At 41.3% G+C, this 25,452-nt stretch overlaps 1 protein-coding gene across 2 annotated transcripts in view; it reads left to right on the top strand.

Moving 5' to 3' along the window:
- The window catches only part of CTNND2 (catenin delta 2), an 893,404-nt gene that overhangs the window by 543,425 nt on the left and 324,527 nt on the right, over positions 1-25,452 (top strand). For both annotated transcript variants that reach the window (XM_034998887.1, XM_034998886.1), the window contains exon 9: positions 11,248-11,503. In XM_034998887.1, the coding sequence (XP_034854778.1) occupies positions 11,248-11,503 (256 nt within the window). The remainder of the gene's footprint in view (positions 1-11,247; positions 11,504-25,452) is intronic.

Below are 25,452 nucleotides of genomic sequence, written 5' to 3'. Positions count from 1 at the left end.
AACGTCGAGTTGGCCCCATACTCCTAACTAAGATAGTTTTATTTCCACACACCCCTTATAAGAGACAAAGATAACCTCAGTGATGTTCAGTATGTAATTTGCATAAAAACTGACAACAAAAAGGATTATATTGATTCTCTGTCCTGTATTCGTAGCCTCTTAGAACTGTCTTTTGTTAATAAGCTTCTGGGGGTTTTGTAAAAATTTATCTACACTAAGAAAAAAATACTTCATTCTTCTATGTCAGGTTAAAGACAGGGGAAAATGTTCACACTTTAAAAGCCAACTAAAACAAAAACAAAACAAAACTGGTGTTTTCTCTAAGCCCGGGGTCTGTAAACTCTAGCTATGGGCCAAATCCAGCTCGCCACCTATTTAAATACTGCTCATGAGCTAAAAATAATTATTACATTTTTAAATGGTTTATAGATAAAAGATGGAGAATATTTTCTGATATGTAGAAGTTATGTGAAATGCAAATTTTGGGGTCTGTAAATAAGGTTCCTGGAATCCAGCCACACCCATTCGTCCCCGTATCATTTCTAGCTGCTTCCGGGCTATAGCAGCTGAGGAGTAGTTGTAGCAGAGACCGTATGGTTGGTAAAGCTGACAATGTTTACTTTCGGCCCTTTCTGGAAAAGTTTGCCGACCCCTGCCCTAAGCCGTCAGTGAACCTCCATGCCGAATGAAAGAACACAGGGTTCGTCCTTCCTATGAGGGAAGGCAGCAGCGTTCTCTAAGTGCATCAGAGAAGAAGAACTCTTTGCCTGGGTTTTCTCAGTAACAGTACTCTCTGCCCTGGCAGAGAGCTGCTGAGGTTGCGACATCCAGATGTCCAAGACCCCATCCCAGCCTGCCCTTTTGAACTTGCACTTTTGAGGAAATCTGCTGATTTATGCAATAATACGGAAATTTCCAGATGTGCATGGATGGTCTCATGGGATGACAGGTGGGGAGAAACCACCTCTCTCCAACCCCTAAGTGTGAAGCCACAGGTTCTCTCTCCCCTGTACCTGCTCAGGTTACTCCCTATTTCTACACTTAATTTATCTTATTTCAAATCCTGACACTTCCTTAGCTAACCCTGCAATCCCAGGAACTGTCTCTATCAGAACCCACATGTTCGAGAAAATGCCTTTAAAATGGGTATATATCCTTTCCTTATAAATTATGTATGTATTAGACAATATTATTAAATTATATTTAGTAAAAGTCAGAATTAGAAATTAATAACAAGGAACATTCTAAGATTGCTTTCCCACATTCGGGAGGTCCTTTTCCGCATCCCGTGTTGTTGGCTTCCAGGGCCAGAGCCAATACCCCAGTTTCTTGGGAGGAAAGGACAGGTTCTATAGGGCCTGTTAGACTTGAAGTATTAAGGGCCACTGACTTCCGGCTCTTATCCGTGGCTGAGGTGGTTTGAGCAACCAGTCTCACGTCTCAGCCCTTGGGTAACAGGACACTGGCTGGAGTTCCTTCAGTTTGACCCCTCAAGCACTTCCAGATGATACTTCAAGGAGAGTAAGCCAAGGGGATTGAAGGCCAGTTGCTCTTGTTCAAGGAGTCAACACTCAGGAATGAAGACAAAAGGACTTGCCTAAAAAATTAGGGAATTACAAGATGGTGCCATAGTATCGAGCAGGTGAGATAGGAAGACGAAAGCATGTAGCATGGCTTTTGTTCCAAATTCTTTGAATGCATTTACAGATTGTCAGAACCCCACCTTAAAGGAGGTACTGATAGGATGCTCACTTTCCAGAATACTGAGGCACAAAGATGTTGAGTCATCTTCCCAAGGTCACACAAGTTGTGCGGAGCCAATCGTCAAACCTTCACACACAGGCAGTCCTGCCCTGGATCCTGGGCTCTTAACAGACATCTTGGTTGAAACTATTTGTTAAAGTCATCATTTAAAAAGAAAATAAATACCCATCCATGTTCATCGTGGATTTTGTATCCTGTCAGTCAAATAGTATCTGTTGAAGACTCACCATGTGCTAGATGCACTAGCAGATCCAAAGATCCTTCTATCTACTCCTTGTCCTCAAACACATTCAGTCTCCTTTCATACTAGGACATGAACATATGGAAAATTAACTGGCAATGGAAGGTAACATCTTAAGGGTTAGAACATTCCAGATAAAGCTGAAGACAAAGTATGAATAAAAACACTAAACAACACATAGTATCTTTTCATTCCCAGAGAACCTGTAACCCCTGATTGTGCCATACGTAATCCCCCCACCCCTCACCCTGGCCCAAGGCCACCTTCCTCTGTTATTCGGCAAGAAGTAGAGGCTTGGCAGGTGCATGTTCTTCATCCACATCCGCTCTTGGTCACTCAGTGCTGGAGCTATGCTCCCTGCCTGCTCTGGTTTCTGGGCACTGCTCTCGGCTCTATGGCCACTCTCCTCTCCCTGCCCTGCTTGGCCCTCTGCTGACCCTTTCCCTGCGTCTCCCTTACCCCAAACACCATGAAGGCTGTCCTGAATAATAGACTGTTCTAGAGCTGAAAGATACACAGGGAGATGACTGCATGGAGACGATCAGGACCCAGCTGTAGGCACTGAGGCTGAGACCTGTTAAAGCTTCCTAAACTTCCCCGCCAAAGGGGGTCGGGGGATGCCTTCATTGGCTTTTCCCCTCAGACTTCAGCTTACCACCATCCTCATCCATTCTCCTCTCTGCCTGCCTTCTCTGTGTCTCGTTGGCTGCCACAGTAGCCATTCACCCCTGTTACTTACTGGAAAGACTGATTTAAATCTCAGACACCAACTCAGATGAGGACCGCGATCCTTTTGGCATGCAAAAGGTCCTCTAGGCTTTCTCAAACCAAAAAGCTACCTGACCATACTTCAACACACGTATTTTTGTACATGTTAGGGAATCAGGGTGCTAAAATCCTACTTCTCCCCTCTCTCCTGCTCCAGGCTGTGGAAGGTGAGACATACAAACAAGGTCACTACTCAGCACTGGAAATCAGTAGGATTTCATTCCGCTGAGCAGGCACTCTGTCGCCCAGGGCTGGGCCAGGGACCATGGCCTGAAGAGGGTCTTCTGCCCCCTTCCCACACACTGACATTTCATGTTCCTGCACCCCAGCCTTTGTCAGACAAGAACCACAGACCTTTTCCCCCCCACCCAGTTCCAACAGAAGGGAGCAGGCTCTGAGGATGGCCCGCTGGCCTTCCCGGATCCAGATATGCTCTTAGTAGGAAGGCAGAGGGCAAATAGAACACCGCATGCCCGAGGACAGGATTGAGAGAGAAGCCAGCACTGTGGCCCTGGAGACCTAGCAGCCTCAGAGGAGGTAAAAGGGTCACTTCCTGAATCAGCAGTGGTGATCAGCTCCCCAGGGCTCCCCAGAGAGTATCCCCTTGCCAGACACGACCGCCACTCATTTCTTGCGCAGCCAGAAAATGAGGGGGGGCGCCACCATCAGTGTTCCCTCCGTGTGCAGGGAGGCGGCAATGTGTGAAGTCCTGCAGAAAAGGCAGGCCAGTGAGTCTGGTGGTGGCGCGACTATCCCCACCTGCTTTTACGGGACATCCACCCAACGTCTGAAGCTTTACTTTCTTGCATGATGAAAATTTAAAGGGGCACGCTTTTAACTTGGATGTCTGTTTAAATAAAACATAACCTTTCATCTGGGATAAGGCTTGTCAAAACCAGAGCTTCTATAATAAGAGGAACAGCCAGACAAGGAATATGGGATCTTCATGGGTTTGCTGATGAGAAAGTCTATTAAGCAGAAACTAAGTAACATGAATTTTTATTTCAAACTCAAACATACCGATAACTGTCAACTTAGGAGTCACGTGATCAACACAAATGCTTGACTCTGACACTTCCCCCCCCCCCAAAAAAAACATCTTTCTAACCTAATAGAAATGGCCAGCGTCTGCTATACTGATAGTTACATGAATTCACTTTGGGATAAATGGGTTTTTAAGTGAGTGGAGAACACAAGCTTTCTGTGATGAACGTGTCAGCTTGTAAGAAAGAATGAATTATCAAAGGTAGGTTGCAAGGAGAAAATCTGCTAAATATCTTTGAGGTTGACAAATACTGCAACAGAAAAAGGAAAAAAAGTGATGAAAATATTTGCCCATGTGGAGAAAGTGTTTTTAAAAAACTGAATTCTCGGGGCGCCTGGGTGGTTCAGTCATTAAGCGTCTGCCTTCGGCTCAGGTCCTGATCCCAGGGTCCTGGGATCGAGCCCCGCATCGGGCTCCCTGCTCGGCGGGAAGCCTGCTTCTCCCTCTCCCACTCCCCCTGCTTGTGTTCCCTCTTTCGCTGTCTCTCTCTGTCAAATAAATAAATAAAATCTTTAAAAAAAAAAACAACACTGAATTCTCTGCAATACTAGCCAGTGCTTAATAAGGTTATAGAGGCATTTCATAGAACCTTCATATTCATAAAATTTTACTACTATTATTCAATAACATAAAAATAGCATTTTCAATTAAAATCATCATTTGAGTCCACAAAAATGTGGAATATTAGCATTTATTACTTCTTAAATGCTGTTACTTCAAACTGTAAAAATGATTGCTTCCCATTAGAGCAAGTCAAATTAGATCTTCCATAACCTCTTGTTTTGTTTTGTTTTTTAACTTTTTTTAAGTCTAGAAAGTCAGGGGCACATTATTACCCAGTTGGAAATTTTTAATGAACCCAATGATAAGTATCATCTTAAAACTGAGAAGAGCTTCCAGATGCTTCCTTGTGTCAAGTCACCTAAAGCAGTGTAAATAAAAAGTGTAATTGAACTGAGCTGAGGGAGGACAGCAGGTTTGCCAGTAGAAACAGTTCATTGGCAAAATCCAGAAACATCAACATCCAAGCCAATAATAATGATTCTGTTACTACTAAAAATCCTGCAGTTCCTCTCCCCACAAAGGTAATAATAGATGAAGTTAAACGATTATGTTAATAATGAGCTCTGAGTAACATATAGAAGTGTTGAATCACTATATTGTACACCTGAAACCCATGTAACACTGTATGTGAACTATACTGGAATTAAAATGAAAACAAAAAGATTACATTAAATTTACCCTGGCATATTTTCCCACTGAGTTTAGCATGGATCAGGCTGTGCAGAGTGCAGAAAATTGGAAGATCTTTACAATTCAATTCTAGATAATAATACTGCTGGGAATATAGTGATTGAGTGCCAAAGGTGCCTCATCCCTAAAATAACAGAGTCCAACTCTCTTTAAGAGAGTTCATGGCCAGGTGCCTGGGTGGCTCAGTTGGTTAAGTGACTGCCTTCGGCTCAGGTCATGATCCTGGAGTCCCTGGATCCAGTCCCGCATCGGGCTCCCTGCTCGGCAGGGAGTCTGCTTCTCCCTCTGACCCTCCCCCCTCTCATGTACTCGCTCGCTCTCATTCTCTCTATCTCAAATAAATAAAATATTTAAAAAAAAAAAAGAGTTCATGGCCAAGTTCTTGGACTTGTTGTCACCTAAGCCATCTTTACTTTCTGAGCTTGCAGAGGAAATATTGTTTAATTAGCTTATTGTGTGCTTATTTTGTATTTATATAACAGGTATAAATGTAATTTATGTTTTCATATTTCTGTATATACAAGTATACAGAAAAGCAAAGATAAGTAATACAAAAACAAAAATAAGTGTTTTTTCTTTTTGGTTGAACCCTATCTTATATCCCCCCTCAAGTTTCTTCATGTGCCAGATTCTTCTATTTTATTCTGTTCTCTTTTTTTGATTGTCAGTAAAGAATGGATGTAACCATCCATCATCATCAAAGTAGAATGCCTGATTTATTAAAAAGGATCCCTCTTCCCCTCTTTCAAGCAAATACAACACATAAAACATCTCCCCCGCCCTTTGTACAGTAGACCTTTGTTTGTGTAGCTCTAAAGAAAACAGATAATTTCGTGAACAGCATGGATGTCAGGTCTGAAGTATCAAGTCAGCTGCCGAAGAGGCTGCTTTTAAAATCTCCCCAAAGAGACCAGCAGCACGGTTCGTTGAGCTCTAAGAGCTTATTGAGTGGAGAAGGGGCTGTTTGCGGAGCAGCTGAGGAGAGATGGGGGGGTGTTTAAGGAGCTGAGGAAGCACCTTCCACCTCAGTGTTTTCCATGGGAAGGTTCCGTGGAATAGAGCCATCCTGTAACGTGGGTGATGTGGTCAGCTGAGCTCTAAGAGAAAATGTGTAACCAGATAGAGGTTCAGGAGACGTCCTGTTAAAGGGAAGTCTTTAATAATGTGGCCAGTATCCGCTTATCCATACTGATGGGCAGCCGTGGTTTGCATGAGCCACACGGAGGGCACAAAGGGAGAATTTAATGTATAATGTTAAGTCATTCTCCTGTGCCACACTTAAAAAATATAAGGCATTGCCTTGTTACATTACTGATGGCTAGTCTGAGATCTGTTTAGATTCTCACACGTTTTCTCTTTTGTTGTTGTTTACAAAGGAATATTTTATCATATTTCTGTAAATCATAGCTATCTTGAGAGAAAAAGTTTTCTTAAATCTGGAAGAGCAAACATTAGAGAACCAGCAATGTTTTAAACAAGAGTCGTAAAAACTATAATCATCTTTCTGAATTTATTTGGTCCCATGTTACTAATTTTTGTTCTGTTTGAATGCAGTTTTCCCATTAGTTCCAGAAATCCTTATCCAGTTTAGTTTCATGATCTTAAGGATCTCAGAAACCTTTATTTGTCAAAAGTTCTTTTCATGACTTTCCTTGAAGCTGAAACACATTCTTCAAGAGCATCAGAACAGTAACTGTAAATGACAAGACTCAAAAATGGACATAGTTAATAGCTGATAATAGTTCATTATAATGCAGTTGACAAGGAAATTGGGTTATTTTTTATGACACACATTTTAATATTTTAATAATTAGAATTTTTTGTGGTGACATTATACCAGGACATATTAAATCTTTAGGAATTTTATATAATTTTATTTATTTTTTAACAAGATTTTAAAACCTTATTTATTTATTTATTACGTTCAGTTAGCCACTGTATAGTACATAATTAGTCTTTGATGCACAGTTATTCATTAGTTAAGTATAACACCCAGGGCATTTTCAAGACGATCCCATGACCTGCACTTGAATATAGGGTAATTTTCTCCCCATTTGTATTGCTGTTTTACGTTATTTTCATTCACTGATCAGTCTTGTTCCTTTTTTTTTTTTTTTCAATTTGACAGGACCAATTTGAATTCTAATTTTATATTTTGAAATTCTCATCAGGTATCCTACTTAGAATGACTTAAAAGTTTAAGCGCTGGATTCAGGAATGATACTTCTGAAAGGCCATTTATCAAGTGCCATAAATGCGATTATGATTTTCTAATAAGATCTTTTTGGAAGTTGTTCATCCATCTTAGATTTCATAGTCCACCCTCTTTTTTGTTAATATAGTGATATCAGTGATTAAACTAAGATTCAAAACACTTTAAAATTAGGATAACTAGGGCGCCTGGGTGGCTCAGTTGGTTAAGCAACTGCCTTTGGCTCAGGTCATGATCCTGGAGTCCCAGGATCGAGTCCCGTATCGGGCTCCTTGCTCAGCAGGGGGTCTGCTTCTCCCTCTGACCCTCCCCCCTCTCATGTGCTCTCTCTCTCTCATTCTCTCTCTCAAATAAATAAATAAAATCTTTTAAAAAAAATTAGGATAACTATAGGTATCCATGTTCTTTGATTTTTCTAGAAATGAACAAAGTTAGATTTTTCTGCGTAAAGAATTTTTCTCAGTATTTTTCTGCATATCCCAGTAAATTCAATTTAATGAGAAATGGTATAAATTAACACCAATTTTTAACAATTTTTTCAATATAATATTCATGTTAATTCCTGTTATAAACCCACGTATCTTCTGTGTCTTTAGTAGACATTTCCCTTAATTTTAAGCCTCTCCTAAATATTCTTACCATGTAAGTAGTTCATTAATATGCATTTTGAAGTTTTAAATCTTGGTTCAGTTTACAGTGGTGGTTTTTTTTAAGATTTTATTTATTTATTTGACAGAGAGAGACACAGTGAGAGAGGGAACACAAGCAGGGGGAGTGGGAGAGGGAGAAGCAGGCTTCCCGCTGAGCAGGGAGCCCGATGCGGGGCTCGATCCCAGGACCCTGGGATCATGACCTGAGCCGAAGGCAGACGCTTAACGACTGAGCCACCCAGGCGCCCCACAGTGGTGGTTTTTTTAAAAGTACACACTCTGGAAGCAGGGTACAAGGGCTTGAATCCCTTCTCTAATTACATACCAGGCAAACTCAGGCAAGTTACGTAATCTTTCCCTGCCTCAGTTTCCCCCCTCACTGTGAAGTGCGAATGACATGTTCACTCTCATCCAGGGCTGTGGAGGAAAAAAAACCCTTGCAGCAGCTCTAAACTCTGATACCCAGGGGCAGGGGTCTTCCCCCCAGTACAGCGTGGACAGTCTCTTTTTCTAATGTTAGTTGATTTCAGCTTTGTTTATGGTAAAAATAGCAATAGCTCCTTTGTTCAGCAGTTTCTCCATATGAGATGTTTAATGCCTCTCATGTCTTTAAAGCAAACAGTGATCCCATGAGGCCATTTTGTTCTCTTCGTGCCCCAGTCAGGAAGCTGGAGCTTACAAAGCTCAGTAACTCACTCATCTGATCCCAGGAATTGCCCAGAGACCTGGATGTGAACCCAATACTCTAACTGCAGAAGCCAAGCCCTGAATGCATTCCATGACCTTGACCCCAAACGGGCCAAAGGGAAGCACACAGGGGAGCCTACCTCTATTCGTAAACTCACCTCCGCCTTTTCTTTCTCCTCCTGTACTGAGACGTTGCCTTCCTGTTTCTGCTTGAGAAACTGTGTTTCACACCCTGCTTTCCTCTTTGAATCCAGTGTCCTTAGAGTCTTCGCTGCTGGGAGTGTCTTTGGTTCAACAACTCTCATGATATTCTCTTTCCACTTAAGGTCTCTTGAGAGTTTTTCGCCGTGGCTACTCGGGTTGTTCAGCTTCCCTATACTATTTTTTTAACAAGTATTTTTTTCCCTAAGATTTTGATATTATTTCCTGATCGCTGTTACGTTGTCCTCTTTTCCTGTTAATCACTGTACTTACTGTATTCAGGATCAACACTTTTGTGTAGAAAAGGATTTCTTTTCTGATATTAGGAACCATTTTCAGCAAGCTTAAATGTAGATATTACTTTCCTGAAGGAAAAAAATGCCTTTATGTGGAAAATGTCAGGTGTATTTAGTTTTCTCCTTTTGCCCTGGATTTGCTGCCTAGCTTGTCACAACTCTTCTAGAAAATGAAATTTTGTTTGCCTCTGTGCATTTGTTCTTCCAAAAGCAAGGTTATGCCTGGCCTAAATTTTCAACCCCTGTCACCATAATATAAAGTACGTCGTCCATACATTTTTAAGACTTGAATTTTAATTACACGTGTTTGTAATATTTTGGAGAAAATATAACTCTTCTAGAAATTGCAAAATGATGTAAGACACATTTTCTCTTTCCAAACTTAATGTTCTTACTCTCATCAGATCATTTTGAAATCTAATCCATCAGGACAACCCTCATCATTTCAAAGACTGCTCCTCAGCATATACGTACATTTTTTGCTTAGAAAGTTTTTCTTGGGCGCCTGGGTGGCTCAGATGGTTAAGCATCTGCCTTCGGCTCAGGTCATGATCCCAGGGTCCTGGGATCGAGTTCCGCATCGGGCTCCCTGCTCGGCGGGGAGCCTGCTTCTCCCTCTGCCTCTCTCTCTGTCTCTCATGAATAAATAAAAATAAAAATCTTTAAAAAAAAAAAAAGAAAGTTTTTCTTGAATATTCTTCTACTCTTCACCTTGCGGCAGTAGCTCTTCTAATTTGGATTATTGTAAGGTTAAGTATTACAGTTCATTGGAAATGAGAAGCCTTGAACTCTTATTTAAAACTCAGTTCTCGGCCTGAGAATGTTTTCCTCAGTTCACTTTACAACCTTATTGTCATTTGACAAAATTTCCTTAATTTCTTTTAAAAATTGTTTGCTCAAAGTGACATAATTTTTTGTGTTTGATTTGGCATATGTCCCCTAATGTGAGAGAGGACAATATAAGCTCTCCTGTCATCCACTAATGGTAAACATTCAGGAAGTCAAAGTTGAGGGGTTTGATTTATAACTGAAACCTTATTCCATAACAGAACTCCCATGGTGTAAATGGCTGCATCCAGACACGGGCTGTATTTCGGATCTATTCTGATCTGCATGCAATGCCAGAAAGTCATCATACTGTCTAGGGTTGGTCATGGCTCACAATTATTGCAGCAATTAATAACTGGTCACATTCTGTTAACATGAAAAATGCTCTTTCCATTGTATATGTTCATTAAACCCTAGATGTCAAATATTTTTGAGAACCAGATAAAAAGAATGCCATGTGAAAAGAATCCACGCAGCAAACAGAATTGAAATTCAGTTTGGAACTAGTCAAACTGACTTTAGTAACTGGTACACAAAATCTTCTCAAAACAATGTAGACATTTTGAAAAGATGCAGATACTTCTGGAAAAGGCAAGTCGCCTCATTAGCTTGTCTGTGTTGCAGTTGGCCTGGTCTTCACCTTCTCCCACATGCCTGCCCTTCACCGAATGTGTTACTCTGACAGCTTTGGTTGAAGAAGAGGCCTGTGAAAATCTTTGGGGAGTTGCTTTCCAGCAGCGCGAGCAGTCCTGTGTTTAATGCCCCAGGACTAACTGTGGAAATAGGAGCCCCGCCTCTCTCTCTCTCCCCCTCCACCCCCACGCGTGTGGTTTTGTTCCTTTCATTCGGGAGAATTAACCACGTTACTAAGTTTGTTTTACACTCTTAATGAAATTAATGTAACATCACCTGAATGAACACTGCCTGAATTTTCTCCCCATGGACAATAAAGAACCAACTCTCCATGATCCCTCATAAAAGATTCCCTAGGGATCCTCTGGGTTTGGGTTTTACACGGAGTTTACACGTGAGACTAACAAAATGGTAAACAGCATGCAACACACAATAGACGCGTTTCCCCTGTGGCTGAAAGGCTTCTTTCCGAAATAGCGTGCTAATTCTCATGATACTGGATAACAGTGAATGTATTGGTTCAAATATGACCGATGATTTTTTTATTCTTACAACCCCCCCCCTTTTTTTTTCTTATGTGTGTAATTCTCCCCCCTGCCTAGACCTGGTTAACCGTTTCTGTGAGCAGGTCCTCAATTTTTTATTTTGTCCCTACTTTCCTGTCGTAGCCCCATCTTCCCCCGGTGTCGACTCCATCCCCTTGCAGCGCACCGGGAGCCAGCATGGTCCGCAGAACGCCGCCGCCGCCACCTTCCAGAGGGCCAGCTACGCCGCTGGCCCAGCCTCCAGTTACGCCGACCCCTACCGACAGCTGCAGTATTGTCCCTCCGTCGAGTCTCCGTACAGCAAATCCGGCCCTGCCCTCCCGCCCGAAGGCACCTTGGCCAGATCCCCGTCCATCGATAGCATTCAGAAAGATCCCAGGTGGGTACAAAACCTTTTCTTTTCCCGACCTCGATGCCTAAAGAGCTTTTCCAGCCAGGCACTGTTACGGCGTTTTTTTCCATTGATGTCACGTTGTTGAATCCATGTCCCTGGCTGAGCATTGAAGGGTTGACTTCACATTGGGTTTTATAATCTTTGGTTTGGTTGGAGTATGGGCACTGATCATGGACTTCCAGTATCTTCTGTGGTTCAGCAGGTGCCTGAGATGTCAGCTCTTTGCTAAGATCGGGTGCAGCTCTCTTTTGGACAATGGAAATGGAGGATTTGGGGATTGCGTCACTTGACTTCAGATGTCACGGTCTAGGTGCTTTCTTGTCTCAGTAGGACCGTGCTCTGTCACCGTGCATGCTTGTTTCTCCGTATCAGAGTGTAAAGTGGTACGCCTTCCAGGTTATACCACAAGTTGAAAATTTAGAAAATCCAACTACCTTTATTTTTCTGTGTCTGAAAGTAAACATTAGGTTGAAGTAGTTTGGGTGTTGATAAAAACTTGGGCATATGTGTCAAAGAAATTCTTCTCACCGAGCTGTGTTTCTCTTTGTTTTCTTTTTTCCAGCAGTGGTGAGAAATTTAGTGGCGCTCTGCTTCTGAAGTTAGAATTGGTTAAATGATGTTTTATTCATAGCCATTTGATTTATGCTGATAGAGTCCCATAGATATATATCTGCATCTGTGAATATTATAGATATGTCAGATTTTTGGTATTTCTTTATAGCAGCGCATGTCACTTGGCTCTGGTAGTATGCTTAAAATTCAGCTCAAGGAATTTTCTCTGATAGAACACACAAGTGCCTATGTACTGTATTGAGGGGTTTCATAGATTCTTTTGTGAAGAGAAATCACTCTTACCAACATAAAAGGCCGAATGGGACCATTTTATGGTATTTTTTGAGATAGCTACTTTAGCACTATTCAAAATGGCTTGGAGGGTCCATGTTAAATATTATATTTGGTGGAACCTCCATTATTTTAAAAATAAATTGTAACAAATACTCACTGTTAACACCTAGAAATAAGAAGTATACCTACATTTACATTGTGCAGTGTCTGCTATCCAGGTTTTCAGTTTCAAAGGTCCTGAAATCTGCCCCAAATCCCTGAGTACTTTCAGCTTATGTGGATAGAATGTTCTTCAGATAACACCTCAGCACTCTATTTTTAAGTAATTTTTCTCGACATGCTCCTGAAAACATAGAAATAGTGGAATGGTAAACTCAGGAAACACTAAATAGAGAAATACATGATGGAATTAGCATTGCTTTATTTAACATTGTATATTTAAATGAGGATAAACGTTTTATCTCTGATGAAAAGGTTTTACATTTTCATATTAGGGGAATTTGGCTTAGTAAGAAGCCAAATTTATTTGTTTTTCGAGCCACAGCTTAGCCTCTTTATTTTGTACTGTATATTAAATGCATTTTATTTTATTAAATGGCATATCCTTTCCATTTCATATTACTGTCATTTTTAAAGCCTTTTTTCTTCTTTCAGTGAGTTGTCATAGCTCTTTTACCTTTTTAAGTTATGGATTATATCACTTATATTTACTGCATGCCCACTATCAAACAAAACAGGGTAACGCTAGTAAGAAATGTTATCATAAATAAGAGAACATTGGCTACTAATATTTTGTATGTGTAAAATGTATATGCAAGTCATTGCATTATATGAATTACAAATTCACTGTTAATTTCAGGAATGCTACTCATTAGCCTTAAATATGTGTTAAATCTGAAAAAAAATCATACCACCATCCTAAGCCCAGAAATACCAAAAATATGGAACCATATCTAGAAGTAGAACTGTATTGTTGTGACTTAATTAACACAAAAGGAACTAATGATCTAGCATCATGCAAAATGGACAGAGTTTAAAATACAATAATGCCCTAAGAGTTCTCTTAAAATAAAGGAATATGGCAACGTGTTCAGGTTGAATGGACAGACATTTCAAATCTAAAATTCAAGTCCAAAATCTAATGCTTCTTTTATGACAAGATTTTTGCGTCTTCCTTTGAATAATGAATTTTGATTGCTAGCAGGTGACTATTACCAGAACTAATGGGTTTAACCTGTGGGGTTCAAACTTGTTTATTTTGGCATTATGGCTTATGATTTACACTTTTTCAGTCTTTACACTTCTTTCAAGCTTCAGTTTTTAAAGAGAATTTGTTGAAGTTTTATTTATCATTAAATACCAGACCATCTAAGCCTCTACTGTTCCCAACATATCGTTTATAGCACATTATAATTCTCAAAGCACTTCTACTAAATCTTTGATGTAATTCTCCTTTGAGGAGGGAAACTGATGGGTTTAGTGCCTTAAATAGATGGGGAATTAGAGTGATCAATGGCATTGAAGATCACGTTGCTGGCAGGTGGCTACATGGGCTAGAATCCATACTCTTAGGACACAGCAGCATGTATTGGCATGAACATTTTTTTTAATAAAAAACAAAAAGGAAAACGAAGGAACAGAATCCCATCTTTTATGATATTTTTTCAGAAGGTGAGTGAATGATAGTTATGGGTGTTTGTGTGTAGGAGTTTGGAATGATGAAGGAAATGATACAAATTGCCTAAATCGGTCTCCTCGCTCTGCTAATTGCTTATGGGATATGTGGTCTTTGTCTTATTTTTTATTTCTTTGGCTTTCTTTGCTAACACCTGCCTTACGCATCTTACTGCAGACCAGTGTGTTTTCTCTATGGGAGAGTTTTAGTATTACTCCATGAGAAGTTTTCCAGAAAGTAGTGTATTTTAACAGAAGAATTTGAGAGATCAAGATAGCCTCAATTCAGTCATTAGACTTGAAACCAGAGACTTCATTAGCTCTTAATTCCTCTAAGCCACAAGGTGCAAAAAATTGGCTGCAAAGGCTTGGATTTTTCTGGCTTGCTTGGCTCAGTCATATACAGCGGCAAAACTTTGGTCTTTTTGCTTTTAGGCTGCCCCCATGATGTCCTCTAAGTAAGAATGCACAGAAACCTTTTTATACAGAGAGATGATAAAATCTAATTTCCTTTTTAAAGTCAGCAACCATTGAGGCAATTTACATACATATACATATATATAAATTTTGCACATTTGCCAAGAAGTTTTTATTTTTTAATTGCATGTTATCTTCCATAAAATGTGAACCTCTTAAGGATTGTTGACACAGCTAATATATTTCCAGTGCTACACCAAATACTGCGTTTTATATACTATTGTTTTTAGACATCTAGGTTAAATATAAATCTTAACATCAAATTATATGAAAGGTTTCAGTGATGTTGGGAGTGATAAGTCTTAGCATCCTTATTTTGAACCTGACTGATGAAATAACTAGAAAAATATAAAGCAAGACCTGTATACCTGGGTGTATGAAAAGTACTCTAAGGGGCACCTGGGTGGCTCAGTCAGTTGAGCATCTGACCCTTGATTTCGGCTCAGGTCATGATCTCGGGGCCTGGGATCGAGCCCTGCATCGAGTTCTGCATTCAGCGCAGAATCTATTTGGGATTCTCTCTCTCTCGCTGTCTCCCTCTGCTCCTCCTCCTCCTTGCACACACGCTCTCTCCAAGTAAATAAATAAATACATAAAATCTTCAAAAAAATAAAAATTAAAAAATGAAAGTACTATAAATGTTCTTGTCTGTGAAAGGAAAGTTATGGCTTAGACATTTACCAACAGAACTTAATGTAGGTTGTAGATTGCAACAGGAATAGTGTCTTTTGTCATGTTTGATTAATCCCTTTTCAAGATACTGTAATTCCTGATGTACACTGTCTCCAGCAATTTTGCCAACACGCTAAAAGAATCCAACTTATTATAAACATGGTTTAAGTTTAAACTCTGTCTTCTTTTTGCCATTCAACATAACAGAAATAAATACAGCGGCACATCTTTAATGCCAAGTTGGGGCCCAGATTTCAACTGCCTTTCCTTTGGTTCCATCAGATTTGTAGTCCATAGAGTTGTTTTGTTTCAAGTCACAACATTTGAAAAGTTATATAAAAATATGCATTTTCTAAGGAATTACCTGGTTGCATTTCTCCTATATTTTATCTGCTATTTTAAGATATTACTAACGTTATTTTACTACTGGATGTTGTATTAGTAAATATAATTAAGTAATGCTGCTTACAACTATCTTATCAGTGGGTGAACCTAGGTTAAGAATGTTTTCCAAATACTGTCTCTTTTTTGCCCACTATAAAACCAAACATACGGCATAAGTGAACGAATACTCAGGAAACAAAATATACCGCAACAATGCTTTATAAAAGGTGAAGATTTGAAAAATAGTTCTAAAATCTTTATTAAAGTTCAAAGCATGATTATGTAACTTAAGTAACATGGCTGACGTGTTTATAGTAAAAGAGCTACGTGGTATTTTTCATTGTCCAGTTCTCTTGAATGGTGGAATCTCTGGGGAGCTTGGTTTCCACTCCAAATGCTCAATAATCATTTATTTAACTGGGGGAAAATAGAGCATTCACAATTTAAAGACCATCAGAGTGTAAAGAGCACTTGGAAGCCATTTATTCAGTGAGGCTAAAGGCAAGCCCAACGACTGGCTTGAATGCCACTCGCCATCTCTTGAAAGCATCGTATTAATTCTTTGAGTAATTCAGGCCTTGTGAATTAATTTATATGGTTATAAAATCTGCACCTCTTCTAAGCTCATGCCCTGATCTTGTTCCTGACCTTTGAAATCACATGACAGTATGCCCCCCCTTTCCCAAGGACACCCCTTAAGGCCAGTTCGAGGCCCTCCGCAGTGCCCAGGCCCACCATCCCGTGCTAGCTGCATCCCTTCCCTGCACAGTCATTTCCGGGGCCCTCCTCTGGGAGTCGTGCAGTGGCCGGTCGTCTCCGGCATCACCAGAAGTGCAGGAAGAGAGCGAGCGTTCCCTTGGGGCAGCGTAGGCTCCTAGTACGTTTTCTTGTGAGACGAGAATGATGTTGGTGACGGTGACGACGATAACGATATTAAAAATAATTAAGTCATATATGTTATACACAGCATTAAACATTTTTTGAGTATTTTATTTTATTGAAGTTTTTATTTGAATTCCAGTTAACAGGCAGTGTACTCTTGGTTTCAGGTCTACAATACAGTGACTCAGCCCTTCCATACGTCACCCCTGCTCATCACGGCAGGTGCCCTCCTTCATCCCCATCACCTGTTTCCTTATCCCCCCACCCACCTCCCTTCTGGTCACCGTCTGTTTGTTCTGTGTAGTCAAGAATCTGTTTCTTGGTTTGCCTCTCTCTCTTTCTTTTTTCCCTTTGCTCATTTCTTTTGTTTCTTGAGTTACACATATGAGTGAAATGTGCTATTTGTCTTTCTCTGACTGATTTTTTTTTTTAAGATTTTATTTATTTATTTGACAGAGAGAGACGCAGCGAGAGAGGGAACACAAGCAGGGGGAGTGGGAGACGGAGAAGCAGGCTTCCCGCGGAGCAGGGAGCCCGACGCGGGGCTCGATCCCAGGACCCTGGGATCATGACCTGAGCCGAAGGCAGACGCTTAACGACTGAGCCACCCAGGCGCCCCTCTGACTGATTTTTTTTGCTTAGCATAATACTGTCTAGCTCCGTCCATGTTCTTGCAAATGGCAAGATTTCATCTTTTCTGGCTGAGTAATATTCGTGTGTGTGTGTGTGTTGTGTGTGTGTGCGTACATATATATATGTATCACATCTTTTTTATCCATTCATCAATCGATGGACACTTGGGCTGCTTCCATAATTTTGCTATTGTAGATAATGCTGCTATAAACATCAGGGTGCATGTATCCTTTTTTGAGTCCGTATTTTTGTTTTCTTTGAGTAAATACTTAGTAGTGCAATTACTGGATCGTTGGGTAGCTCTATTTTTAACTTTTTGAGGAACTTCCATACTGTTTTCTAGAGTGGCTGCACCAGTTTGCATTACCACCAACAGTGTAGGAGGCTTCCCCTTTCTCCACATCCTCACCAACACCTATTATTTCTTGTGTTGTTGATTTTAGCCATTCTGACCGGTGAGAAGTGATATCTTATTGTAGTTTTGATTTGCGCTTCCTTGATAGTCAGTGACGTTTAGCATCTTTTCATGTGTCTGTTGACCATATGAATATCTTCTTTGAAGAAATGTCTGTTCATGTCTTCTGCCCATTTTAAAATTGGAGTATTTGTTTTTTGGGGTTTGAGTTTTATAAGTTCTTTACATATTTTGGATACTAACCCTTTATTGGATATGGCACGTGCAAATATCTTCTCCCATTCTGTAGGTTTTGTTGCTCATTTTCCTTTGCTGTGCAAAAGCTTTTTATTTTGATGTAGTTCCAATAGTTTACTTTTGCTTTTGTTTCTCTTGCCTCAGGAGACTTAGCTAGAAAGAAGTTGCTATGGCCAATGCCAAAGAAGTTCCTGCCTGTGTTCTCTTCTAGGATATTTATGGTTTTAGGTCTCATATTTAGGTCTTTAATCTTTTTTGAATTTATTTTTGTGTATGGTGAAAGAAAGTGATCCAGTTTCATTCTTCTGCATGTTGCTGTCCAGTTTTCCTAACACCATTTGTTGAAGAGACTGTCTTTTTCCCATTGCATATTCTTTCCTGCTTTATTGAAGATGAATTAACCATAAAACAGCATTAAACTTTTTAAATACTCAATATTTAATTTAATTCTCCCTAAATCCCTATGACATGAATCTTTATAGTGCCCATTTTACATATGGGGAAACTAAGGCTCAGAGAGCTAGAAATTGAATCCATATCTGTCCAAATTGGAATCCTGTGTTTATAACTACTATGAATATTGATACCAGTATTAACTTTACAGTGAAATAAAATGCAGTCTTTTTACATGTGAGTTTTCTGCAAAGCTATGAATTAATTATCCTTACCTTGACTTTTTAATTTTCTTTTTAACTTAAGTGAGGGGCTTTACTTTCGCTTCTTGTTGGGTGATTCCTTTATTTGATACTTCAGAAATCTCTGGGTCCCAATTTTGTTACCCAGTAAAATTACTATGTAACACACCACTCCATGGCCCTTGGAAATATGGAAGACATACATGTATGTCCTCAGCAAATTTTTATCTAGACGTGGCTAAAGCTGGCCCAAGGGCAGAACCTTGTAGCCCTCATTCCTTGGACTCCTCCCTCCGGGTCCATCTGAAGGTACCTGTGTTCTAGGTGACTTTCCAGTGGAATATTCTAGGATGAGCTCCGTAGGTGTGGTGACGGCATGAAAACAGCTTCATTTTTTAAGGAGCTTTCAAAGTTACATGAGAGAGAAAGGTGTACCCAGAAATGACTGCAATGCCCTAGGTAAATAAGACAGACACAATTAAAGAAGCATGTTGGAGAAACTGAGTGTTTCTGAGAAAGAAGCGTGTTGGAGAAACTGAGGTGAAATTTACATAAATGTGGCAGGAAGTTTTGAGACAGAGAAAACAGCTGGAAAGGAAAGGGGGCTGGTGATGGAGGGGCAGGGCCCATTTGAAGCTCTCAAGCCTGGTGGGTTGGGGTTTGGGGTCTCCAGCGGGAAGCTGTCTCTGAGATTCCCATCCCCCTCCCACCCAATCAGAATAGGATATTAGCTTGCACCCCATAGGTGGATTTGTTCCTTAGAAAGTGTAAATACGGTGTATGAATTTCTTGTGGCTGCCTTAACAAATTATCACAAACTGAGTGGCTTGCACCAACAAAATCCATTCTCTCACGGTTCTGGAGGCCAGAAGTCCAAAACCAAGGTTGTTGGCATGGGCCTCCAGGCCCCAGGGGACAGTCCAGCATCTTGTGGCCCTGGCTGTCCATGGATTGTGGCAGCAACCCTCCAGTCTCCACCCCAGTCCTCACACAAGGTCTTCTCTCTCTCCCAGCCTCCTCTCCGTGTCCTATAAGAACACTAGTCATTGTATTTAGGGTCCACACCTATCCAGTGTGGCCTCATCTTAATTATATCTGCCAAAAACCCCATTCTCAGATGAAGTCCCATTCTGAGCCTCCGAATAGACATGGATTCTGGGGGGCACTCTTCAACCAACTACACATTCTTTAGTATACATTTATACTATTTACAACGAAAGAGTTGTACACTAAAGATAGAACTTAAGATAGGCTATGTTAAAACAAAAGTTTTTAGGTTGGTTTATAGTTTTAATCACAAAGACATTTTCTTCAGGAAGAGCGATATGGCTGGATGTGTAAGGTCTAAGCATATTATCTCTGTTGTTACGGGTTCAGATGGTGGCTGGTGTTCACCACTCCAGGTATAGATAGATGGGTGAGCTTAGCTATTTTCTTGGCTTTGGGCATGCTTGAATTATTAGTGCTACCACTTGTTCATGTTGTGAGAGTTAGTTAGTTTCAAGCCAGATAATATAATCCAAAACTTCACATGGGCCAACACACCCCAACAGCAGCAAGGGGCCCTGGGTAAGGTGTTGGAATAAGCAGGGGTGTCACCGTCAGCCCTGACACGGTGTAGCTTCCAACAAAACACACACCATCATCTGAACTGTAGATCCAGTGAGAGGACCAATCTCTAGAGTAAATATGATAGCTCTTCATTTTATTTTGTTTGGTTAAATAAATGAGTAGAAATTCATGAGCGATTCTTAACTCTAGGAAAGAAATTGAGGGTTGCTGGAGGGGAGGAGGGTGGGGGAGTGGGATAACTGGGTGATGGGCATTAAGAGGGGCATGGGATGTGATGAGCATGGGGTGTTATACGCAACTGATGAATTATTGAACTCTACCCCTGAAACTAATGATGTACTCTATGTTGGCTAATTGAATATAAATTTTAAAAAAACAGAAATTCAAATGTTCTCCCCTCTTAGCCCTATGGATGATCTTGTGCAGCCTTGCAGTGCGGACTCTCACCCCAAACAGGATAGTGGAGGAGGTCTGGGTGAAGGGCAGCCCACACAGGGAAAGGGGTTCGCGACAAATGGCGATTCTGGGAGTGATGCTTGTCTGCTCTGCCCCCAGCATCCATGTACGTAAAACAGAAATAATAAAAGTACCTTCCTCGTAAAGTTGTAAGATGAAATGTGTTAAGACTCTAACGTCGTTGGAATATTTTGTCATGTGGGGAAGGGCCCTTTGTCATCTGCCTCAGAAAGGCTGCCTCCTTGCTGAAGCCCCCAGCCCACCCCCTGGACCTCTGCCCCCCACCCCTGTCATCGGGACCCCCGAGGATGGAGTCCGAACTGTGGGAAACATGGTTGGCCAGGGCTGTCTGGTTGGAAGGACGGGGAGGCCCAGGAGCTGGGAGGCCAGTGTGGGAAGGGGTCTGGGGAGCCCAGAGCAAGGAGGTGGGGTAATTGAGAGCCCGGCCCTCCTGGCAGGGAACAGAATTGGAAGATGGAAGGGAAGATTCCACTGCAAAAGGATTTTTTGTTTGTTTGTTTTACAAAAGCCTCCTGTTTGAGATTCCCTTTATCAGTTTAAAGGAAAGCAATGTTCTCACACAATGCTTGCCCGCGTTAGTATTGATTTTCCCACAGCCCAGAATACTCCTTTTACCTCCTGTCTTAAAAATCACTTGTAGGGGGGCACCGGGGTGGCTCAGATGGTTAAGCGTCTGCCTTCGGCTCAGGTCAGGATCCCAGCATCCTGGGATCGAGCCCCGCGTCGGGCTCCCTGCTCGGCGGGGACCCTGCTTCTCCCTCTCCCTCTGCCGCTCCCCCTGCTTGTGCTCTCTCACTTTCTCTGGCGAATAAATGAATAAAATCTTTTTTAAAAAAAAAAGCACTTGTGGGGTAAACGGCTGCATTTTTTTTTTAAAGATTTTATTTATTTATTTGAGAGAGAGAGAGACTGAGAGAGAGAGCACATGAGAGGGGGGAGGGTCGGGAGGGTCAGAGGGAGAAGCAGACTCCCTGCCAAGCAGGGAGCCCGATGCGGGACTCGATCCCGGGACTCCAGGATCATGACCTGAGCCGAAGGCAGTCGCTTAACCAACTGAGCCACCCAGGCGCCCCAGAGTCGGGAGTTTTGTTTTTTTTTTTTTTTTAAGATTTTTATTTATTTGAGAGAGAATGAGAGAGAGCACATGAGAGGAGGGAGGGTCAGAGGGAGAAGCAGGCTCCCTGCCCAGCAGGGAGCCCGATGCGGGACTCGATCCCGGGACTCCAGGACCATGACCTGAGCCGAAGGCAGTCGCTTAACCGACTGAGCCACCCAGGCGCCCCAACAGCTGCATTTTTAAAACAGCAACTCATTTCTAATACTACACCCCTACCTCATTTACACCGAAGCACATTCCGGCCAGGGACCTCCAGGACATTCCATGGTAAAGAGGGATGAAACCTGGTCAGTCATGACTGATGAGCACCTGTGCCCAGAGTACTAACGACTTCATCGTTAGCAGATACCCCATCAGTTGTGGCGGTGGAGATCTCTGTTTTGTGCTTCTCTGGTGTACATGCTTGACTCTCGAGAACCAACTCTTCTTTCCCCTCCCTCCATGTGCTTTTGGTGAAACAGACTCTGCCCCAGGTTCAAAGATGAGCAGGCAGCCCACAGCCTGCTGTGAGAGCTGATGGCTTGTAGGGCCCCCACCCACTAGCCAGGCCTCCGGGTGTGTGGACGAACCTGAGGAACCCATCTCTCTAAGGTGGCCTACGTGCATTCTGGACTTTCCTACCTCATTTGGGTCAAAAAGCCAAATCCAAGCTAGCTAGAGCCAACAGACGGGAGCAAAAGCTATTATATACGTTCTTCTTCTCTGTAAAGTTCCCTCCCTGCCCCCTGCCCAGTCTGTCTGGAGGTGGCTGTGATGGGAGGGGCCCTGGCCAGAGAAGAGAAGCCAAGAGAATTCAGAGTGATGGAATTAGCCAAGTTGGTCAATCATTTCTCAAGGACTGTCATCTTCCAGGGGGAATCTTGATACACTCCCGGTTATGCTACAAGGATTATGTGTCTGGGTATACATACATGCTGTGTATGTCTATAGATATAAGTAGATATAATTTATGTGTATGTATATACACACACACATAGTACATGTGTATATACACAAATTATCTGTTTATTGGCTCTGCACACATTTATCCAGAGATAAGACCTACAAAATTTGCATAAGCACTCACCACTGTTAATGTGACAAAAGACACACAATAACAAGGTACTGATTTTCCTTCTCATGTATCTGTGGGTCTGTTCTCGCAGCCCCGTGCTTTGCTTTTATTTTGTTTTACCACTTTTTTTTAAGTCATTCTAAAAATACTCCATTCTTCAAATCAATGCTGATAGAGTGTTAAAAATGAAAAATACAAATTCACAAAACCAGAGAAACTCAAGACTTCTTTCCCTTGCAGAAATATGGATCCATTAGAGTAGCTACGAGAACCTTGAAAAACACATTCTGGTTGTTTGTTTATGTATTTAATAGGCATGCAGATGGCTATGCTCAACCTTTTGGAATTATGCGCTGTTTAAAGAGCTCTATGTTTCTCAGAGAACTCGACTGTTCTTAATTAAAAGATCTCCCCCCTTTTTTTTATCTTCAATTTTTACTGCTGTAACTATTCAAAGCCTATTTCACTTTTAGCATATCTCAATTAATCCATCCTCAAAGCCTTCCTTGTTGATTCCACTGTAAGCAAAATCTGAAATCCCCTTTGGTCATTTCATGTACAAACCAGTTTTAATATTTTTCTTGATGTCGTAAGTCACCTTTCTTCACCATCTGAGTAAACATTTAATTGAGAACAGAAAGGGAGCATTCAAAACTTTTATTGTCTTACAAGGCAGGTGGTAGTTGTCTGTCTTTTTGTAACTAATGGGAATTAATTTTCATTGCTTCTTGAGATATTTTGCAGCTAATAGCGCTCATTAATTTGGAGCTGCTGACATCGACAGAGATAAAATTAGCATTTTATAGTAAGAAAGATACGTTTTAAGCTGAAATTTCCGTTGCTCATGATACATTCCAGCTTGACAAATCTAGTAACCTAAATTCTTTTGACTGATGATCATGTTCAACTGTCTTAACTGGGTTGCTGAACCAAGTATGTTCTAGAGTCGAGGTAATTCTAATAAGAAGAGTAGAAGGGTAAGGCGGAGGAAGAACAGGAAGAGAAGGAGAAGAAAGAAACCAAGTGGGAAATTCAGAAGGAAATACTCGTGCAATACAGAATACTTTATGTACTAAAGTGCATCTCATTGAGTGAGATGAAACTTGTATCCTCACTTAAAATTTCATACTAAAACATGGCCCCTGGGCCATCAGTTTTGGGGTCCTCTTTAGAGATGAACCTGCTATACCAAGAAAACTCTGACTGTGTTTGATAGCTGGGCCATTTGCAGAGTAGCCCCTAAAGCGAGGGCCTCAGTCTACCCTCAGCTGCTGTATACGGAAGGATGCCACAGTGAGACCCCAGGATGTTTCCTATTGACTTTGAAACCTGGCACAGTGATCCCCAACATTTTTGGAATTCGTACTCTAGTTCCATTTCAAAAGACATGTGGGGTACCACCATAAGGTGGCCAGCCTTCTACTTTGTGTATAGTCTCCTCCAACCACTGCTTAATACATAGGAAAAGCCTACACAGAATAACCTTAGAATACAGGACAGTGTTTTCAATCAAATAAAAAGGATCTTATAAAAAAAACAAAGTTAGCTTGTAAATAGATGTTTGAAAATCAGTGGCATAGAAGCCACAGTGAAAAAGAAATCACTTTTCTGAACGTGTGAGCAGTATAAAATTAGCTCAAGATACTTACATACCTCCCAGTGAATGTAGAACAGAAATCTGGCTCTTTACCATACTTGGCCTATATGTACGATTCTGGGTATATTTGCTGAAAAAAATGAGTGACTAGAATTAAGGTATTTCTTCTGGTTATTTTCAGATATTTCAAAGCAGCAACTGTATTCTAAAATCTTCATCATTTCTGAAAAATCTCCATATAACTAGCACCATCTCTGGGATGAACAGAAATAAGATTTGTGGTAACTAGTGTCCAATCACCCGCGTCTTCTGGTTGTTCACACCTTTGTGTGGTCCCCTCCCACACTGAATCCGAGCTGGCAGAATTCCGCAGGAGTGACAGTTTGTGACTTCTGTGGGTAAGGAAGCCAGTTCAATATCCTGAGGCATTTAAGCAGCCCTGTGGAGAGACCCCCATGGGGTGGACCAAGCTGCCTGCCATGTGAGTGATCCACCTTCCAAACAGATCGTCTAGTGCCTGTCATGCCTTTGGGTCTTCCAGCTTAGATCCCAGATACTGTGGAGCAGCGACGCATCACGACTCCTGTTCCCTGTCTAGAATTCCTGACAAAGAAACTGTGAGATAATAAGTGATTCTCGTTTTCAGCCACTGAAATGTGGGATGATTTGTTATGCCTAATGGGAAAGTTAGCTTTCCTCCCAGTATCTCCTGCGAAACTCCCTTTCCCCCTTTCTTGTTTAAGAGAAACAAGCCAGGGGCGCCTGGGTGGCACAGTCAGTTAAGCATCTGCCTTAGCTCAGGTCGTGATCTCAGGGTCCTGGGATCGAGCCCTGAGTCAGGCTCCCTGCCCAACAGGGAGTCTGCTTCTCCCTCTGCCCCCCCCCCGACTCATGCTCTCGCTCTGTTTTGCTCTCTCTCAAATAAATAAAATCTTTAAAAGAAAAAGAAAAGAGCCAAAAAGTAGAAACAACCCAAACATCCATCAACAGATGAATGGATAAACAAAATGTCATATATACACATGCAGCAGAATATTATTCAACCTTAAAAAAGAGAAATTCTGCCACACCCTACAACATGGATGAACCTTGAACACATCGTGCTAAGTAAGCCTGTCACAAACGGACAAATACTGTATAATTCCACTTATAGGAGGTACTCAGAGTACTCAAAATAACAGAGAGAAATTAGAATAATAGTTACCAGGGGCTTGGAAGAAGGGGAAATGGGGAGTTAATGTTTAATGAGTACAGAGTTTTGG

Source organism: Mirounga leonina, unplaced genomic scaffold, assembly GCF_011800145.1.
Source record: "Mirounga leonina isolate KUSES-001 unplaced genomic scaffold, KU_Mleo_1.0 Mir_95, whole genome shotgun sequence".
NCBI classification, from domain to species: Eukaryota; Metazoa; Chordata; class Mammalia; order Carnivora; family Phocidae; genus Mirounga; species Mirounga leonina.
The sequence above is the reverse complement of the archived record's forward strand: the minus strand, read 5'-3'. Positions and strand labels throughout refer to the sequence as shown.